The sequence below is a fragment of the Alosa sapidissima genome, chromosome 3 (assembly GCF_018492685.1).
Source record: "Alosa sapidissima isolate fAloSap1 chromosome 3, fAloSap1.pri, whole genome shotgun sequence".
Lineage (NCBI taxonomy): Eukaryota > Metazoa > Chordata > Actinopteri > Clupeiformes > Clupeidae > Alosa > Alosa sapidissima.
Genome location: NC_055959.1, coordinates 38,452,689 through 38,470,986, shown reverse-complemented (window position 1 = coordinate 38,470,986; position 18,298 = coordinate 38,452,689). Strand labels below are relative to the sequence as shown.

The 18,298-nt window shown below is 43.3% G+C and overlaps 1 protein-coding gene across 1 annotated transcript; it reads left to right on the top strand.

Moving 5' to 3' along the window:
- The first annotated feature begins 1 nt into the window (after position 1).
- Positions 2-5,481, top strand: LOC121705677 (5'(3')-deoxyribonucleotidase, mitochondrial-like). The gene is made up of 5 exons (XM_042086848.1): positions 2-1,239; positions 1,668-1,768; positions 2,838-2,898; positions 3,460-3,574; positions 5,295-5,481. Exons 1-5 carry the CDS (start codon positions 976-978, stop codon positions 5,432-5,434), a joined length of 681 nt encoding a protein of 226 aa, XP_041942782.1. The 5' UTR covers positions 2-975; the 3' UTR covers positions 5,435-5,481.
- The last annotated feature ends 12,817 nt before the right edge of the window (positions 5,482-18,298 follow it).

Genomic DNA, 18,298 nt, shown 5'->3' with positions numbered 1-18,298 from the left:
ATACTACCGGTTTATTAAAACAAAGATATTTAGTGAGTGAAGATGTCCCACTTCGAAAATGTTGTTTAGTCATGTGGAAAACTGTAAGAATTAAATTGACGAGTTACACCACACGCGGTATTCCAGTCATATTGACACATTTATCTGTTTTTTTCCCTTCAAAAAAGTGAAGAAGCAAGATGTCCACACGCGAACTGATGGCTCAACGGTGTTGAAGTTGCATATCCGTCTGCCTGCTGATGTAGAGTATCTCGAGTTAGCGCAAACTCTTTTCGTTTACTGTCTTTGAATCGGTACTGTAAAGAAGGATAGTTGAAGTCACACTGCGGGAACAGGCGGTTGACCAATTTGTCACTTGTCAGAGGATTGAGTATAATGTTTCACAGTGGTATCTTATTTCTACGTTTAACCTTACAGAGCTTGCTTTCGGGTTCTGACATTTACAACCCGAAGGCTAGCGTGATCTGGTGTAAACAAGTCACTAGCTCAGAATTCACTGGTTGTTGAGGAGAGGAGGAGGAGGGGGACATAGCAGGAGAATGCAGAAAACATTGTCACGCACACGTTAATTTTTAACTGGCCATTGGAAAACAGTTAGGTACTGACAGCATAAAACACGTGCATGTATTCAGTATCCCTTCTTAAAGACACGTTAAATGACAGCTTTACATGCAATGGTGTTTCAAAACTAACGGTACTGTGTTACAACTGGTTGTTGAGCTGGGCAGCTACCAATGTTAGCAGACACCAAAGTCAGGGGAATAACATTATTTGGCGTCGATTATCATCGTGTGTGTTGGCGATTTTCCCCGTTAAAGTTCTAAATGAAAAACCGGCTAGTGAGATAAACAACGAAACGACAAAACGGTTCGGGAGAGTTTATTCGAAACAGGAAAGGACTTTCGACCATCCTTATCTCCGAGGCTCTGATAGGCTTATTTGAGGCACACGGAACTGATTACCCTGCCTGCAATAATGCCATTATTGCCAAGGATATTACGCTTGGTAAGACAGGAGACTTCCTCTATCTACTGTCATTGGAGGTATTTATCAAGCATGTCCTCCTCTGCAAAGAAATTGCGGGTCCTGGTGGACATGGATGGGGTCATAGCAGATTTCGAAGGTGGATTTCTGAAGAAGTACCGAGCGAGATACCCAAACGAACCCTTCATCACCTTAGAGGACCGAAGAGGATTTTGGGTGTCAACTCAATACGGCCAGCTAAGAAGTGACCTCTGCGTAAGTCACACTTTCTTTCAGATGTTGAACGCCCTCATATAAAACAATCGACTAATCTTGTTGATTTCATTATTGTCGTCATAACACAGCTCTTATTTCAAGATTGACTGACATGTGTCTTGCGTTGCCTGGACTACGTGCTGATAAATAATAGAGTATGCTGTTTTTCTTGTTTACAATGTTTAATGCAAGGTAGTAACACAGAACGTATGAGTGATGTCAAATTCATTCTAGGCCTACTTTCTGTGGGCGTTATGAATAAAGTGTTTGCAAACAAAGGTATCTTCTGTATTGTAATTATGTGCTAACCCACGTGTTGTAATCAAACATATGGTGGGAAATGTAGACAAAGTCAAATGGGTTCAGTTGGTATGATTATGAAAATGGTATGTGCAACTATAGTAAAGGAGAGGTTATTTGACACACAGGAGAAAGCCATCAGCATCTGGGAATCCAAGGACTTCTTCACTGAGCTGGAACCTCTACCGGGAGGCGTGGAGGCGGTCAAAGAGATGGCCAAAATGGAGAAGTGAGTGGAATAAACAAACAGCTGATGCAGGCTGAGGTCAGCAGACCCCAGTGGCGGCGCGGCAGCTGGCGCTGGTACGGATCCGGGCCCGATCCGGCCCAGAGCCGCACCACTGTCAGCTGATCCCTAGGGAGCGGTCACCTTTGACCGAGCTGTGGGACCTCTGGAGGCCACAGCAGAAAGGGGGGCAGGCTGGCTACACTGGTCTGTAGTAATAGTGGGGCCAGTTGTCTGTCCAGCAGGGTCATCAGTACTGGACTTCCTGTCGAGTGCGGATACAATTCCTTAATCTGCACAGGGACTGCAGATGGAAATTAGCGTATAGTTACAATCTGATATGAAGCATCTTCTCTCACTTGTGAGATTAACATATGAATTTATATATGGTCCCTGATACAAATGAATCAAATCAAATTAAATCAATGATTTTAACACGTCACTCTGACTAGCCGCTATACTGAATAAAATGACTTGACTTGACTTGACTACATAAATACAGACTATAGACTAAAGCATGTGCACATTTATCCATTTAGCAGATAGTTTTATCAGAGTAGATGCCCCTGGGGTCTGGCTTTCAGTTAACTGAAATAAAAAATAAACTAAAGTTTTCCAAAAAATGAAAACTAAATAGAAACGACAATGAACAATTTAAAACTAACTAATACTGAATGAAATTAAAGGTCAAATCGGCTTTTTTTAAGTTCACTGTGGTTGCTATATACCTTTCTCCTGTTCTGTTTGAATTCTTTAGAGTCACTGGCCTATTAAAAAGGACCTAAAGGACCTTGAATGAATGAAAAACTAAACTAAAACTACTTTTGCTTTTGTACAACTAACTAAAACTAAACTTCTGAAATCAGAAACCTAACTGTAAGACCAAATAAAACTAATGAAAATGTCAAAACTTTAATAACTCTGGACTGGACTAGAAAATTGACCTGAAATACATTTTCTAGTCCTGTCAGATTAGATATACTCATGTAATACACAGATGACAGATCATGTGAGCTAAGACAATATTTTCTTTCTTTCTGTTTCACTTTCTACTCTTTCTTCTGTTCTGCAGCACAGATGTTTTTATTTGCACCAGTCCAATCAAATTCTACAACCACTGTCCTTATGAGAAGGTAAGCTGCTGCTGCTTCTTTCTACCTGCGACTTCATTACATTATGTGTGATGAAACAGTTAATTTAGTAGTAATGTAGTTATTATCGGTAATTTACATCTTAACTAACTATACACAGTAATTTAATTTCCTCATTTGCTTACATACACTTGCTTTAGGGGTCAGTGAGAGATATAATGTACTTTTACACATTTACAATCAGTTTATTGTGCTGTATTCATTGTCATGTAACTATAATCTTGCCCCTTTTTTAGACCTAAATACTTTTTACTGTTTGTTATCTGTCATGGTACCATGGGACGCAAGTGTATGGTATTTGCATACTCACTTTTATGGTTATGGTGATGCACTTACAGTATATGGACACTACATTAGTTAGGAATAATAGTTTCAAATAAAATGAAAAATAAAACCCTACAATCTATACAACCTACAAACCTCCTAACCTTAATTAGGAGCATGTCAGTGTACAGGGGAGGTGAGCACTGGATGCTTCTCTATGTGGGTGGGTGCAGACTGCTGGGCTGAGTTCTCTGTGAATATCTGTATCTGCCTTGCCAGTATGCATGGGTGGAAAAACACCTGGGACCTGACTTCCTAGAACAGATCATCCTGACGCGAGACAAAACCGTGGTGTCAGGCGACATCCTCATCGACGACAAGCCGGATATACTGGGTGAGCAGAGAAAGGTCTATGCTCACTCTACACACTCACCGTCTGTGTGTGTGTGTGTGTGTGTGTCAACAAGTTTCCTCCACCCTTATACTAGTCGCACCTCCATTAGACCCTGAATCAGATGGCCCTTTCCATTAGACTCGTAAATCATCGTACACCCACCCGTACAACATGTAGGAATGAGTTGCTAAAGGAACGCGTTTCTCTCGAGCCACGAGGGGCATTAGCATGAGGTCATTGTTATTAGTTAAGTGCTACATGTAGCGCCTAGCTAAATGGCTGGAAAACAAATTGTTACATTGTATTGCAGGCACAGCAAGACCGTGCTATGCATTAATTGGTGACCGGATTCAAGCAGCAATGTAATCAAGTGTGTAAGAGCATTGCATCAACATTAAAATGACCAACACAGTACATATGCAAAAAAAATACGTCATCTCATCTCAACTATGGGCGCAGACATGTTTGTCGTAAGGTCGTACGTCCACCTCGGGGTACCCTCAAGTACTCCGAGGTAAAGGGGGCGTGCCTGCGTGAAATGCTGCAAGAAAGCTGGGTAATTTACACTTTACAACTCGGGCGACGGATTTACAAGTCTAATGGAAAGGGCCAAGATCCGCTGATTAACATCCTTCTGCCAAATGTGGGATCCCGTTTCCTGCTGTATGTGGAGCACTTGGGACAGGACATGAATAAACCAAGAATAGCCCCTTGGCGTTAAGATTAGTGTAGTGTCCTTTAGGATAGTGTAGTACAATCTGATTTGTTTTCTATGTTATTAAGAGATTCTGTGTGAAATGCACAAACCCCTGTGTTCTGAGATGTGATTGTAGTGTGTTGTTGAGATTCAGAAGGTACCTGTATACAGCTGCTTAATGCAAACACACACACACACACACACACACACACACACACACACACACACACACATGTACACACACACACACACACACACACACACACGTACACACACACACACACACATGTACACACACACACACATGTACACACACACACACACACACATGTACACACACACATACACATGTACACACACGCGCACACGTACATACACACACACACACACATGTACACACACACACACACACACATGTACACACACACACACACATGTGTACACACACAGACACACGCACATGTACACACACACACACATGTACACACACACACACACACATGTGTACACACACAGACACACGCACACATACATACACACACACACACACACATGTGTACACACACACGCACACATACATACACACACACACATGTGTACACACACATACACACGCACACATACACACACACACACACACATGTGTACACACACACACACACACACAATGAGGGCAGCTGAGGCAGCAGTTTCCTTTACCAGTCTGTGAAAAAGCCGAGTGCTTTTAAAAAGTGCTTTTAAGTGGAGTCGTGTGCATTTTTGGGATTCTCTGATTGTTGGGATGACTGTTCCCATTTTGTCTTGCCATGTTTGCCTCTGTGTGTGTGTGTGTGTGTGTGTGTGTGTGTGTGTGTGTGTGTGTGTGTGTGTCTGTGTCTGTGTCTGCCTGAGCCAGCATCCTCTATTTTTTTTTGACTCGGTTGCCAAACTATACAGTCATGCACGGTAGAGGTGTTCAAATGGAATATATGTGGTATATGTGCATGCTGCTGACGTCACGGCCTGTTTCCTGTCTGCTGTTAGGGGTGGAGCCCAACCCTACCTGGGAGCATGTGCTGTTCACGGCGTGCCACAACAAGCACATGCCCCCCTGCCCCTCGCGCCGACGCCTCCTGTCCTGGGCAGACGACTGGAAGGGCATCCTGGAGAGCAAGCGACGCTGAGGGAGGACGGCGTAGCCACACAACACCCCCACACACACACACACACACACACACACACACATACACACACACACACATACACACACACACACACACACACACACACACACACACACACACACATACACACACACACACATACACACACACACACACATACACACCTACACACAGACACACACACACACACACACACACACAACACCCCCCCCCCCCACACACACACACACACACATACACACATACAGACACACACACACACACACACACACACACACAACACCCCCCCCCCCCACACACACACACACACACACACACACACCTACACACACACACACACACCTACACACACACACACACACACACACACACCTACACACACACACACACACACACACCTACACACACACACACACACACACACACACACACACAGACACACACACACAGACACACACACACACACACACACACACACACACACCCACACACACACACACACATCAACTCCAACAGACGTCTGTCCCTTTCGAGAGCCGGGGTTCGAGAGTCCCCCCCACCCCCATCCAAACCTTCACACACACTTATCAACTCCCAAGAAAGATCACCAGGCTACAGCGATGGAATAGTCTTGAGGATTCCACGTGAGAGTGGTCATCCAGGCTACAGTGATGGAATAGTCTTGAGGATTCCACGTGAGAGTGGTCGTCCAGCGGGTACAGAGATGGCCTCTTTCTCGCACACTCTCCGAGAAAGAGTTTTTCTGGTCAGTCAATATTAGACAAATATGTTTGACTTCCTGTTTATCTCTCACCTGATTGGACAAATCCTACTCATCTCCTGTTGGTCTCATCTTATTAGACAAATCAGTTTGACTTCCGGTTTATCCCTCACCTGATTGGGTAAAACCCTCTCACTCCTTATGACCCATTGATATAGGGGTATTTATTCATACGGTGCATTTGACCTGGACTGTGGGAAGACGCCTTTTATTTTAACCTCAATTTAGTGGGTGCAGTTCAGCCCACATCAGCCAGAGGGCGCTCTGTCATTTGTTTACCACTTCAGGTGTTTAATGATACAGAGGTGTGTGAGGCCCACTCCGTTAACCTCACTCCACACACACTCACATACTCTCTCACACACACACGCACACACAGGTGTGTGGGAAGCGCTCTGTTAACCTCACTCCACACACACACACACACACACACACACACACACACACATATATATACAAAAAGCATACAAAAAAACAGAAACATGCACACAGCCAAGTTATAAGCTATTCTTGGTTAGAGTGAAGAGACATGCCATTATCTCAGCATATCTAACACATGTCACAAGCTCATACTGTATATGACTGAGAACAGTAGTTTAGTGTTTTTTTTTTTCTTAAAGTAATGTTCAGCCTGTGGTAACAACATGTATGCGTCTGGAGCCCAAACACTTGACTTTACTACTACTCTATAGTCTCCATACAGGCTCAGGTTTATACTAGAATCCCAGACGCACTGAAACCTCACACAATGGCCCTAACCCACAGATACAAACATGTAGGATGTGTACATGGATGACCACTAGGGGTCGCTGATGGCACATTCAAGCAGCTTAGAGCATGGTTGCCATAGAAATCAGGTTACCCATGTGGTGCTTCAAGAGTCCTCTGCCTTTAATGTAGTGTAGTCACCCTGTCTAATGTGGTTTTCTGAAACACTTTCATCTACAAAATGGTTTGATGGTTTTTAGCATGCTTAGAAAACTCCTTCAGAGTTAAACACACACACACGCCACACATATGCACAGTTGACACTTTTCTATATTGTGCCAATGAGACCTAAGGTTGCTCAACAGGTGACCGTCGGTGTTTACATTGCACTGTTCTATAGAACACAGAAAAAAATCTAGAACCCTCAGATTTAATTGCAACCAGGGCAACACAGAGGAGATGGAACAGCATGCTCAAACAACGCACATCACACATTTCACTGGTCTTCAGTACAAGTGGTTGCCTGGCTAGATGAAACTTATTTTCCAAATATTATATTGTAGTATAACATTTAGATTTTGAAACAAATTATATTAACAATTGATTATATAATTTCACATATTTTATGCATTTTAATGTGTTTTATGCGTTTTAAGATGTTTTATGCATTTCTTTTGCAAATGATTGTTATTTTTCTCTGAATGTTTCTTTTTTTTTTCTTTGCTGTGGTGCAATTGAGTTTAGAGGGCGAGAGGGACTGGACATGGAGCTGCCATGCATACAGAACATTTAAGCAAGGGAAAAGTGCATTCTGGGAAAATGATACTTTAAAACTCAGCTTTTGTTACCTGAGTCAGAACTTGAATAGAAGCAGACGCGCAGCTGAATAGCCATGACTTACTCACTCTCTCTCTCTCTCTGCCAATTGAGTACTGTGAAGGCTGCTATTTTGACATCACTTCCTACTGCTCTCTGGTGCACATGAGCTAGTTTGGGTCTAGTCCAGTCAGGTTTGGTTTGATCTGACCTGGTCCGTAGGTTTCTTTGGTGCTTCTCCATCGACTGGAGAGTTTACAGTTTTATTTCTTAGGCTACATGGGAAGAGATGGCAACAAAAACACGACTCAAATGAGATGAATAAAGAGTGCTATGTATTCAAACACACACCCCTCTCTCTCTGCCTGTTTGTCCTGGTTTTCTCTGTCACAGTTATAGAGTAATTTATGCACCCACAGTTTCCGAGATGGAGTTCATTTCTTTTGTGGGAACTGAAAGGCAGAAAAGAGCTGAATATCTGACCTTAGTTTAAAACATTCTGCTGAAGACAAAATTGAGTTCTCTTAATTTTCTCCACATGCAGTCTAAATGCCTGTGCCTAAACTCACCTTCAGTCCCTGAATAATCACCGTCTCTCATCTGCAGTGCACTGTTCATATCATTTCAAACTAATTGGATTCCTACTGGGTTTTACACAGTTGTCATGGTTACGCTCTGCCAAAGGTGGGAGCTGTAAATAGAATTGATGTTTTGACAGGGAAACGGAACGTTTATCACAGCGCCCTGCAGGGGGAGCTCTTGCTCTTTTGGTGTGACTAGAACACACGGCTGTATAAATCTGCTGAGAAATCACGCTCATCCTTTGAGCAGAGCTAAACCAAATCTCACGCACCAACTACACTATGCATCATATCACAATCGTGTGTGTTTGTGTCTGGGAGCAAAAGTGTGTCTGAAATGGCTTGGAACTCCAGGACACAACCGACTTTGTTCTGTCCTTAGAACTGTTCCAGGGCCGGCTGTTATCTCAGCTGCAGGGACTGAGTGTGGAACGCATGAAACTCCCTATACACACACACACACACACTGAGTCCTGGTGTTGGTGTTGAATGGACTTGGTGGAGTTTGATTGTTCTAAAGTCATTCTTTTCGATGACTGTTTGGTCAGTGTGGAACTGGAAGTTGGTTTTATGAACATTCTGCAACAAGACTGCAACTAGGACTCTGATAAAGATGTGACTACACATTGAAACGTTAGTCAAAGTTAATGATGTTTTGCACCTTTTAAGTAAATAATAAAGAAAATTAAGAAGACATCTGAGTTGCACCGGCCTGTCCTGGCCTGGTTGCATTGGATTGTCGCTAAATGACAGAAGTGCGGAGAACCTTCCTTTGTCTACTAACAACTGGCAGCTTTAGAATTAAGCAATAAGCCCGAGAGACCGTAGATTCCAGTGATTTTAGAACAGCTAAGGGGCGTTGTTAGGCACGACATGAATGTCCTCTTAGCTCATGCTATCTGCTCCTATATGTTCTTGTCTGAGCTGCTGGCTTTCCACCACCAGTCACAGAAGAGTACTTTTATGGTTATGGTTCATGGCTTATGTTTTTATCCAAAGCAACATATGTAACCTGTGTTGTGCTGAACCTGCGCGGTTCAGCCCTGCACACGCCCGGACTCCCGAACCCGCGAAACAGCAGCATCGGGAAACGAGGGTGCTGACAATCGATCTAAAAGCCCAGGCTACTAGCTTTCATGCCAGCAACACTCTTAAGGGCGTCGGGGAGAGAGGTTTACCAACGTTCCACACGCTAAGCTAGCTGGCATCCATTACACATACAACAATAACAGTAAACATTTTTAACATTATTACCACTATTATGTTTGCTGTCATTAGCTTCCTACTCAGATTTGAGTGAAGGACTTCTACTGCAAGGCTTGTAGGGATGTGCAGTATCAATGTTGCCTATACAGGAATATACCTACGTATACATGTGAAAATAGCCACCATAAGAACAAGGCCTCTCTGATACCCAGAGGTGAAATGCCTACAGACGCGCTGACCTCCATTCTATACGCAAGCAGCTAGCTAGCCTGCAGCTCTGCAGCCTCAAGAGCTCTTAGAGTTCTCCTTGTGTCCATGGCATGCAAATGGCCTGTATGTGTGTGTTTATGCACATACAGTATAGGTCAACTTCAAACAGGCTGCATCCCATATATCCTACTTATGTGTGGTTGTTTGCATAGCATGTGAGGAGTGTGTGTATGTGTAAGGGATGTGTGTGTGTCCTATAAAGTTCAATAGGGAAGAAGTAACTGTGTGATACTGGTGCACCACTAATAGAGAGAGCATCAACTATTGTCTTAAGGGTCTGTGTGTGTGTGTGTGTGTGTGTGTGTGTGTGTGTGTGTATGTGCCTGCACGGGTGCGTATGCGTCTGTGAGAGACTGGGTCACCAGCAACAGAGAGAGTATCATCTATCATCTCTATTCAACTCTGGCTGTGTGTGTGTGTGTGTGTGTCAGAGAGAGAGAGAGACTGGGACACCATCGGCAGCAGACAGTCTCATTGTTATTAAATAATTACATACAATCACACACACACTTTTTGTCTTTTTGTTTAATCCCCCATCATCACTCCTCCTCATCACTCTCTCTCTCTCTCTCACTCACTTTTACTTACACACAGACGCATTCCCAATCACGCAGACACACAATCCCTCACACACACACTAACTTTTTCTCTGTCCCTCCTGGTAGTGTCCTCCAGTTGAGCAGGAACAGTGTGGTCTAGAGAGAGTAGAGAGGGGAGTCTATCTGTCTGGCAGGCTGTCCTTGCTGTGAAGGGAGTGGATGGGGGGGGGGGGGGTCAGACCCAGTCCAAACCCCCCCACACACACTCACACACACTTACACACACTCTCTCTCTCACACACACACACACACACACTCACACATGGCCTTGCCTTAGGAAGAACGTGTGGCTCAGGCTGCAAGAGCTCGAGGAACTCGAAGATGCCGATGTGAATGTGTTTATCTTGTGTTTTAAAGGCTCTGAGAGTGGGGGGACTGGAAGAGTTGGGCTGGATATTTGGAGGGATATATGGATATCACACACACACACACACACACACACACACACGCACACATGCCTTAATGGGAGGATAAAAGGGGACTCTTTATGGAGGTTCACATTCTTGGTAGTACTGAAGTTGACTATGCAGTCAAAGACATGGACCCCTCCTTCAATGCATTCACTGCCAGGCAGCAAACTCCTCTCTCTGACCAGAATCAAATTAATGTGTTTCTTAAAATGGATGGGAAAACCCACAGAAAGCTGTTTAAACTTAATTTGACCTACAGATGGACTATAGCCAAATCACAAGTGAAATACCATGAAATCCAAAACTCTATGCCATAAAACGTTCATCTGGTGTAAAATATTTGACAGCATAATCCAGCCTATTGCGCTTGGAAGTGAGGTTTGGGGTTCACGCAGTATGCATGACTACACAAAGTGGGACAAGAATCCAACAGAAGCCATACATGCAGAATTCTGCCGATCAATACTTAAGTTCAATCAAAAACATTCAACAATGCATGTAGGGCAGAGTTTGGCCATTTTCCATTGGCCTTACCAATTCAGAAAAGAATCTTAAAATTCTGGATGCACCTGAACAGCAGCCCCGAGAACTCCCTCCGAGGGAGAGAGAGAGACAGATGGAGAGAGAGAGAGACAGATGGAGAGAGGGAGAGACAGATGGAAAGAGGGAGAGACAGATGAGGAGAGAGAGGGAGAGAGAGAGACAGATGGAGAGAGAGAGAGACAGATGGAGAGAGAGAGGGAGAGACAGATGAAGAGAGAGAGGGAGAGAGAGAGACAGATGGAGAGAGAGAGAGACAGATGGAGAGAGAGAGGGAGAGACAGATGAAGAAAGAGAGACAGATGAAGAGAGAGAGGGAGAGACAGATGAAGAGAGAGAGACAGATGAAGAGAGAGAGACAAATGAAGGGAGAGGGAAAGACAAATGGAGAGAGGGAGAGACAGATGGAGAGAGAGGGAGATGGAGAGAGAGAGACAGATGGAGAGAGAGAGAGACAGATGGAGAGAGAGAGGGAGAGACAGATGAAGAGAGAGAGACAGATGAAGAGAGAGAGGGAGAGACAGATGAAGAGAGAGAGACAGATGAAGAGAGAGAGACAAATGAAGAGAGAGGGAAAGACAAATGGAGAGAGGGAGAGACAGATGGAGAGAGATGGAGACAGGCAGGTGAGGAGGGAGAAAGAGACAGATGGAAAAAAATGAGAGAGAGCCAGACGAAGAGAAGGAGACAGATGAGGAGAGAGAGAGAGACATGAGGTGAGAGAGAAAGATGAGGAGAGAGCGAGAGATGAAGAGAGAGAGAGACATATGAGGAGAGAGACAGAGAGATGAGAGAGAGAGATGAGGAGAGAAAGAGAGAGAAAGATGAGGAGAGAGAGAGAGAGAGATAAGGAGAGAGAGAAAGAGAGAGAGAGATGAGGAGAGAAAGAGAGAGAAAGATGAGGAGAGAGAGAGAGAGGGGGGCCCCTGGAGAGAGACTAGGAGTGGAGCCAGAGGTGAAAGGATCCGTGCGTCAGAGCAGCTCAGTCCAGCAGACCCCCCACCCCCCCGCAGTGCCGCCAGAGGCTGGAATGTGTGTGTGTGTGTGTGTGTGTGTGTGTGTGTGTGTGATAGAGAGGGGGAGTTGGCAGAGCAGGACGCCCCAACGCCAGACATTCCTGAGAAATAGACCTCTCATTATTCTCATTCCTCTCATTATTCTCAACACAATATACCTCTTCCACATGAAAAAAAAAACGACACACACTCTTGCAATACACAATACAATCTTGCAATACACAATACAGACCTCAAACACACACACACACACATACACACACACACACACACACACACACACACACACAGAGACACACAAAGAGTCACACAACACAGAATGAGTTAGACCTGAATATTGTTACCGAACAGGGCAACACAATTGAGGTAGTTTCATCTTATAAATATTTAGGATTTTTAATTGATGACTGCCCTTCTTTTAAGCTTCATATACAGAACTTTAGCCTGACGAGCCAAACCCACATTAAAATGTAGGGTCTGGGCACTCACCGTTCGCAGTGATCAGTCCGAGGGGCGGGATAATCGGTTGTCTTTCAAATTCCCTATGCATGCAATAGCACATGAGTCCCATGCGTTTCCCACCAGCGGAGCTAGTTGGCTAGTTCAAACTTTTGCCAACATAATAAAATCTTAACTCGTGTCACAATGTTCGCCAACAGCAACATCCATCTTATTTGTTTTCAAGTAGCAGGGAATTCAAGCCAAACCGTTGCAACTCTGCCATCAATCATTATGTTAAGCCCACCTAACGACTCTATACACGATTTGATTGGCCTGATAGAAGTTTAATTTTTCGAGCTCACAAGCCAACAGAGAGTTGCTAGACTAGCCCTGGCAGCAAATTTAATTTGCTGCCGCTAGGGTGCGTCTAGATATCTAGGCTGATAACAGAACTTAGTAAAAAAGTTGAAATTGAAGCTATAGGTTTTTTCTTTAGGAACAAATCTTGTTTTACTTTTTCTGCCAGAAAAAGGCTAGTCGATGCCACATTTCTTCCTATTATTGATTATGGTGATCTGTTGTACCAGAATGCCCCATTAGAGTGTCTTCAGATGTTGATGAATGCTGTTTATCATGGAGCTTTAAGGTTCATTTCAAATTGCAGAGCCCTCACTCATCACTGTACACTTTACTCCACAGTGAATTTGCCCTCTCTGTCAAATCGCCGGCTTACTCACCTTTATATCTTCATAAGGCCATTATAGGCAGGCTCCCATGTTACATATCTGAATTTCTTTCTTTTACACAGAGTACTTATGGCTTAAGGTCTCAGAACACTATTTTATTGAATGTACCTCAAGCCCGGACAGAGTTGTTCATGAAGGCTTTCATGTTTGCTGCACCTTCTGCTTTGAATGACCTACAGAAAACACTCAAACTACAGTGTCTAATTTCCTTAAATGATTTTAATGGTGTTAAAATCATAGAACATGAGTCCATCCAGTGCAAATGTTTTAATTAATGGCACTTTTATTTAATCTGGAATGCACTTGAACACAGCCGCACCATCTGGGGCACTCACTCTCTTCCATAAGAGGCAAGTAAAACAGTGTGTAGTAAATAACAGTGTACAGGTGAGTGTGTGTAACGCTGTGCAAAGAGATGGGTTGACGGAGCATGTGCTCAGAACACAGACGCTGTTCTTCTCTCTGTTTTGGAACAGCAACAGGAAGAGGGGGAGCGGGAAGCAGAGAAATAAACAGAGAGAGAGAGAGAGAGAGAGATGGAGAGAGAGAGAAAGAGATGGAGAGAGAGAGAGATGGAGAGAGACAGAGAGAAAGAGATGGAGAGAGAGAAAGAGAGAGATGGAGAGAGATGGAGAGAGAGAGAGATGGAGAGAGACAGAGAGAAAGAGATGGAGAGAGAGAGAGAGAGATGGAGAGAGACAGAGATAAAGAGATGGAGAGAGAGAAAGAGTGATGGAGAGAAAGATACAGTACAGAGAGAAAGATAAATAAACCGAGAGAGAGAGAGAGAAAGAGAGAGCGAGAGAGGGACAGAAAATCTACTATAAAGGAGTAAACATGAAAAGGAAGGTAAACAGGGTGCGGAATGTCCACTGCACTCACAGCACACCGGCAGATTCATCTTTCCATCTCTCCTTTTTTCCATTTGTCTTCTCCATTGTACTGTTTGCTCTGTCGTTCATTTTATGACGGAAGGACTGGCTTGTTATTAGAATGCTTCGGAAGGAGCCAATAGCCACTCAGACAGCCCCCTTCACCCCACTTTACAGACTGTGCTGTCCACTTACTGGTTTTTCCTAAATTTCCAAACAGCATAACAGAACACACAGACACACACACACACACACACACACAGAGTTGTTTTTCATCATCTGGAAAACATGACTCATCTGAGATTTCCTTGATTGACAGCACAACACATACACAAACTTATGTACACATGCACACACACACACACACACAGAGAGAGAGAGGGGGGGGGGGGGGGGGGTAGTAGAAGACAAAAAGCACTTCCTCACTGAATGCAGTAAATTCAAAATTTAGCACAGTCAGGAACCAACATTTCCATTAATTAAGCCATATTAGACTAGCCTGATGAGCCAGACCCACATTGAAATGTAGGGTCTGGGGACTCACCGTTCGCAGTGCTCAGTCCGAGGGGCGGGATAATCGGTTGTCTTTCAAATTCCCTCTGCATGCAATAGAGCTGCACCGTCCCGCCCACAGCCGATGCCGGAAGTAAAAATTCAATGCAATTTCTCCATTGACAATTGCGGTATAAGCCATAAAAACTTAACAGCACGTGGTAGACTTAAAACCAGCTACGGCTGTACTAAGCCATTGTATATGCTCCTATAGACACCAAGAGTTCATGGGGCACTAACCTTGTTTTGAGATAAATGCCTTTTATTCACGATCTCTTGGATAAGTACTACATTACCCACAATCCTGAACAATCCCACAATCCCACAGTGATGCCTCTGATTGGTGGAAAGGCCATTATGGTCATAGTTTGAAACTTTCTCAGCGAAAATTATTGACAAAGATGGCGGAGTATTTTACTGCCTAGTGCCTATGGCGAAAATCTTAATGTGAGTAAAAACTTTCTTGACGAATATTGGTACTTGTATCAACAAGGATTGTGGTTTATACATCACACGAACTTAGTCAGGGCCAATACACTATCAAATAGACCACTGTAAATGTTAGTTTAAACACTCAAACTTTTCAGGTAGCCGACAGGCTAACCTTTAGCATTTCCGACATTGTCATTACATAATGCAGCTAACATTAGGCTACATGCTGCAACACAGGTATGAAATATATTATGTTTTAGTCAGTGTCCAAAGGGGTGAAAGCCACTTTAAATCGGGTCACATTATTGACTGTTGTGTGTCCCGAGAGTCAGCTTGTGGGTTTTGTAAAGGCCAACATGAGGGACAAGACCTACAAAGTTGTGGTGAGTTAAGCAGGGAGGTTGGTATTGTTCATGCTGCTAGTTAACATTAGCTAGGCTACTGTAGCCTTCATACTGTATGATTCATATCAATCATTAACCTAGGAATACTTCTTTGTGCATTTAATGAACATTTTGTGTAATAATTCACGGCAAATTAATAAACTGAATATGGTGGTCCAAGAGCAGTGATGACAGCATAGGATGACAGTCAGGTACAAAGCACACCATGTTGCTAACGTTAACGTTAACTACTTTCACACACACACAATGATAAATATAAAATTCAATATCTAAACACTATTACTTACACGATTACTCCTGAAATAACTGCTATTATCTGCACATTCACTATATAAAAACAGGGCTCTCAAGTTTTAAGGACAGGCAAGAGTGACATTCCCCGTCGACAATTCCCCAACAACTCCCCCGTCCGTCCGAGGGTTAAAGGGGTGGCTGGTGGTCAGACGAGTTGCGAGAATGGGGGTGTTTCATTAATAATACAACTTTTTGTTGCTGTTATTAATATGCCTTCAGATGTTCCAGTGTAACAGAGGTCAATTTGTCCGCTGCTCACAGCCCTCGAACCCGCCACCTCAACACACCGGCATGCGCTCTAACCACTGAGTCGAGCGCTCTAACCACTGAGCTAAAAGCCCAAGCTTCCAACTCAGCGGTTAGAGCCGTTCTTAAAGGTTTTTTTTTTTTAAACGGCGACGAAATTGTGAATTTCCAGAGCACACTTGGCAATCGACTCCTACGGACTTTCCCCTAAAGCTGGCAGCAAAGATGGCAACATTTCCGGAAAGGTACTGGCTTGATGAAATTCATTCTGGACTCTCTATCCGACCACATAAAGACCTCGGGATACTTCGGTTTGGCTTTAGGGACCCTCTACTCACTACCACGTAAGTGTAATGTTGTTTGGAACTGTAGAAGAGGTATAAAAATAGCGTTTTGTAGCGGCGAAATAATATGCCCTTCTCACTTCCACTCTAACGAGCTTTGACTAAAAACGGTAACATCGAACTTTCTCAAAACACATCCGAATGACATGATTTGGATGTCAACTCAACGTATGTACTCCCAATCATCCGTAAATTGATCTAAAGTGCATTTTACTCCGGATAATTCCTTTAACCCTCTAGGCGCCACGGTCGAGTTTACTCGACAAGATGCGGTACTGAATAAAACGGCCGATTTAGTCAAATAGGGTGTCATATTGACAGTAGGCCTAGTCCGAGCTGCGCAAATTCTCTCCACTCGACGCGAGCGAGAGGCAGATCTGGCCTATGCTGCTCGCAACAGGAGCAGAGGTGGTGACACGGGGCAGGAGAGCCATTAGGCCATGCATAGTCTATCACAAGATGATGGGAATGCCGGCCCTGTATGGATAGGATATGGATATGGATAGTCATTATCTCTACAGCAAAAGGCCTGCTACATAAAAAAAAAAATTGTCAGACATTTATTAGTAATGATTTACACTGTTGATTTATCTATTTCCCTGAGCATTTAGGACATGTGTTCTTTTTTGTGTTCATGTCCTTGTGATGTGTGTGTCTTTGTCAGCTAAGAAAAAAACAACAAAAAAAACATCAACAAAAACAACAAAAAGAAAACAAATACTAACATTGTCTCTTGTCTTGTCTCGTCATCTCACTCCTGATCTGTGCCTTGCTGTGGCAAGTGAGCTTTTGAACTAAACAGGTCTTGTCTACTTGTGTTTGTGTGTCATCTGAAAAATATATATGTGCCCCATACATGGAATCAGAGTGCCTACTGTATGTAGTAAATGGAAAATCTCTACAGCAAAAGGCCAGCCTACCGCTACATGCATTTGGTTTGTTTCTGCCATTTATTAGTAATGATTTATACAGTTTGTTTACTACTTACTATTTACCTGAGCATTCAGTATTGTGCAATATAGCATACAGAAGGTGAGAGACATTTTGGGGGAAAAGAAGTGGTGCATTTTATCATTCAAACATGCAACTTTTTATGAAGATTCTATAATCCAAGATGGCCGCCACCATATGACGTCATAATATGCAAATTAGATATAAACATTTAATCTCTACATAAACTTTGGGTCATCCTTAATATTTCTCTAATTTACAGAAAGTCTCTATCTCTTATCACTTTTAAGATATAGCCTTTTGAAATGAAGATGTCAAAATCGAACGTTTCGAAAAAAAACCTCTGGCGCCTAAAGGGTTAAGGTTAGGGGTGTGAGGATTTACACGCGCAACTAGCATCACCAGCTAGCATACATCAGCCCCAGGTCGGTTAACAGTTGATCCAATATTAGTTGTGCAGAAATATAGCCCATCTTATACACAATAGAAATTGTAAAGATTTGTATTTTTTGTAATTATTCCATATTTAGTGTAGTCATATCAGAACCTGAAGTAGCCTACAATCCAAACGCAAGCATGACATGACACATGAGTATTACCTTTCATTTGAGGCCAAGATTATGCTTATAAGGGGTTCATATGTAGCCTAGAAATC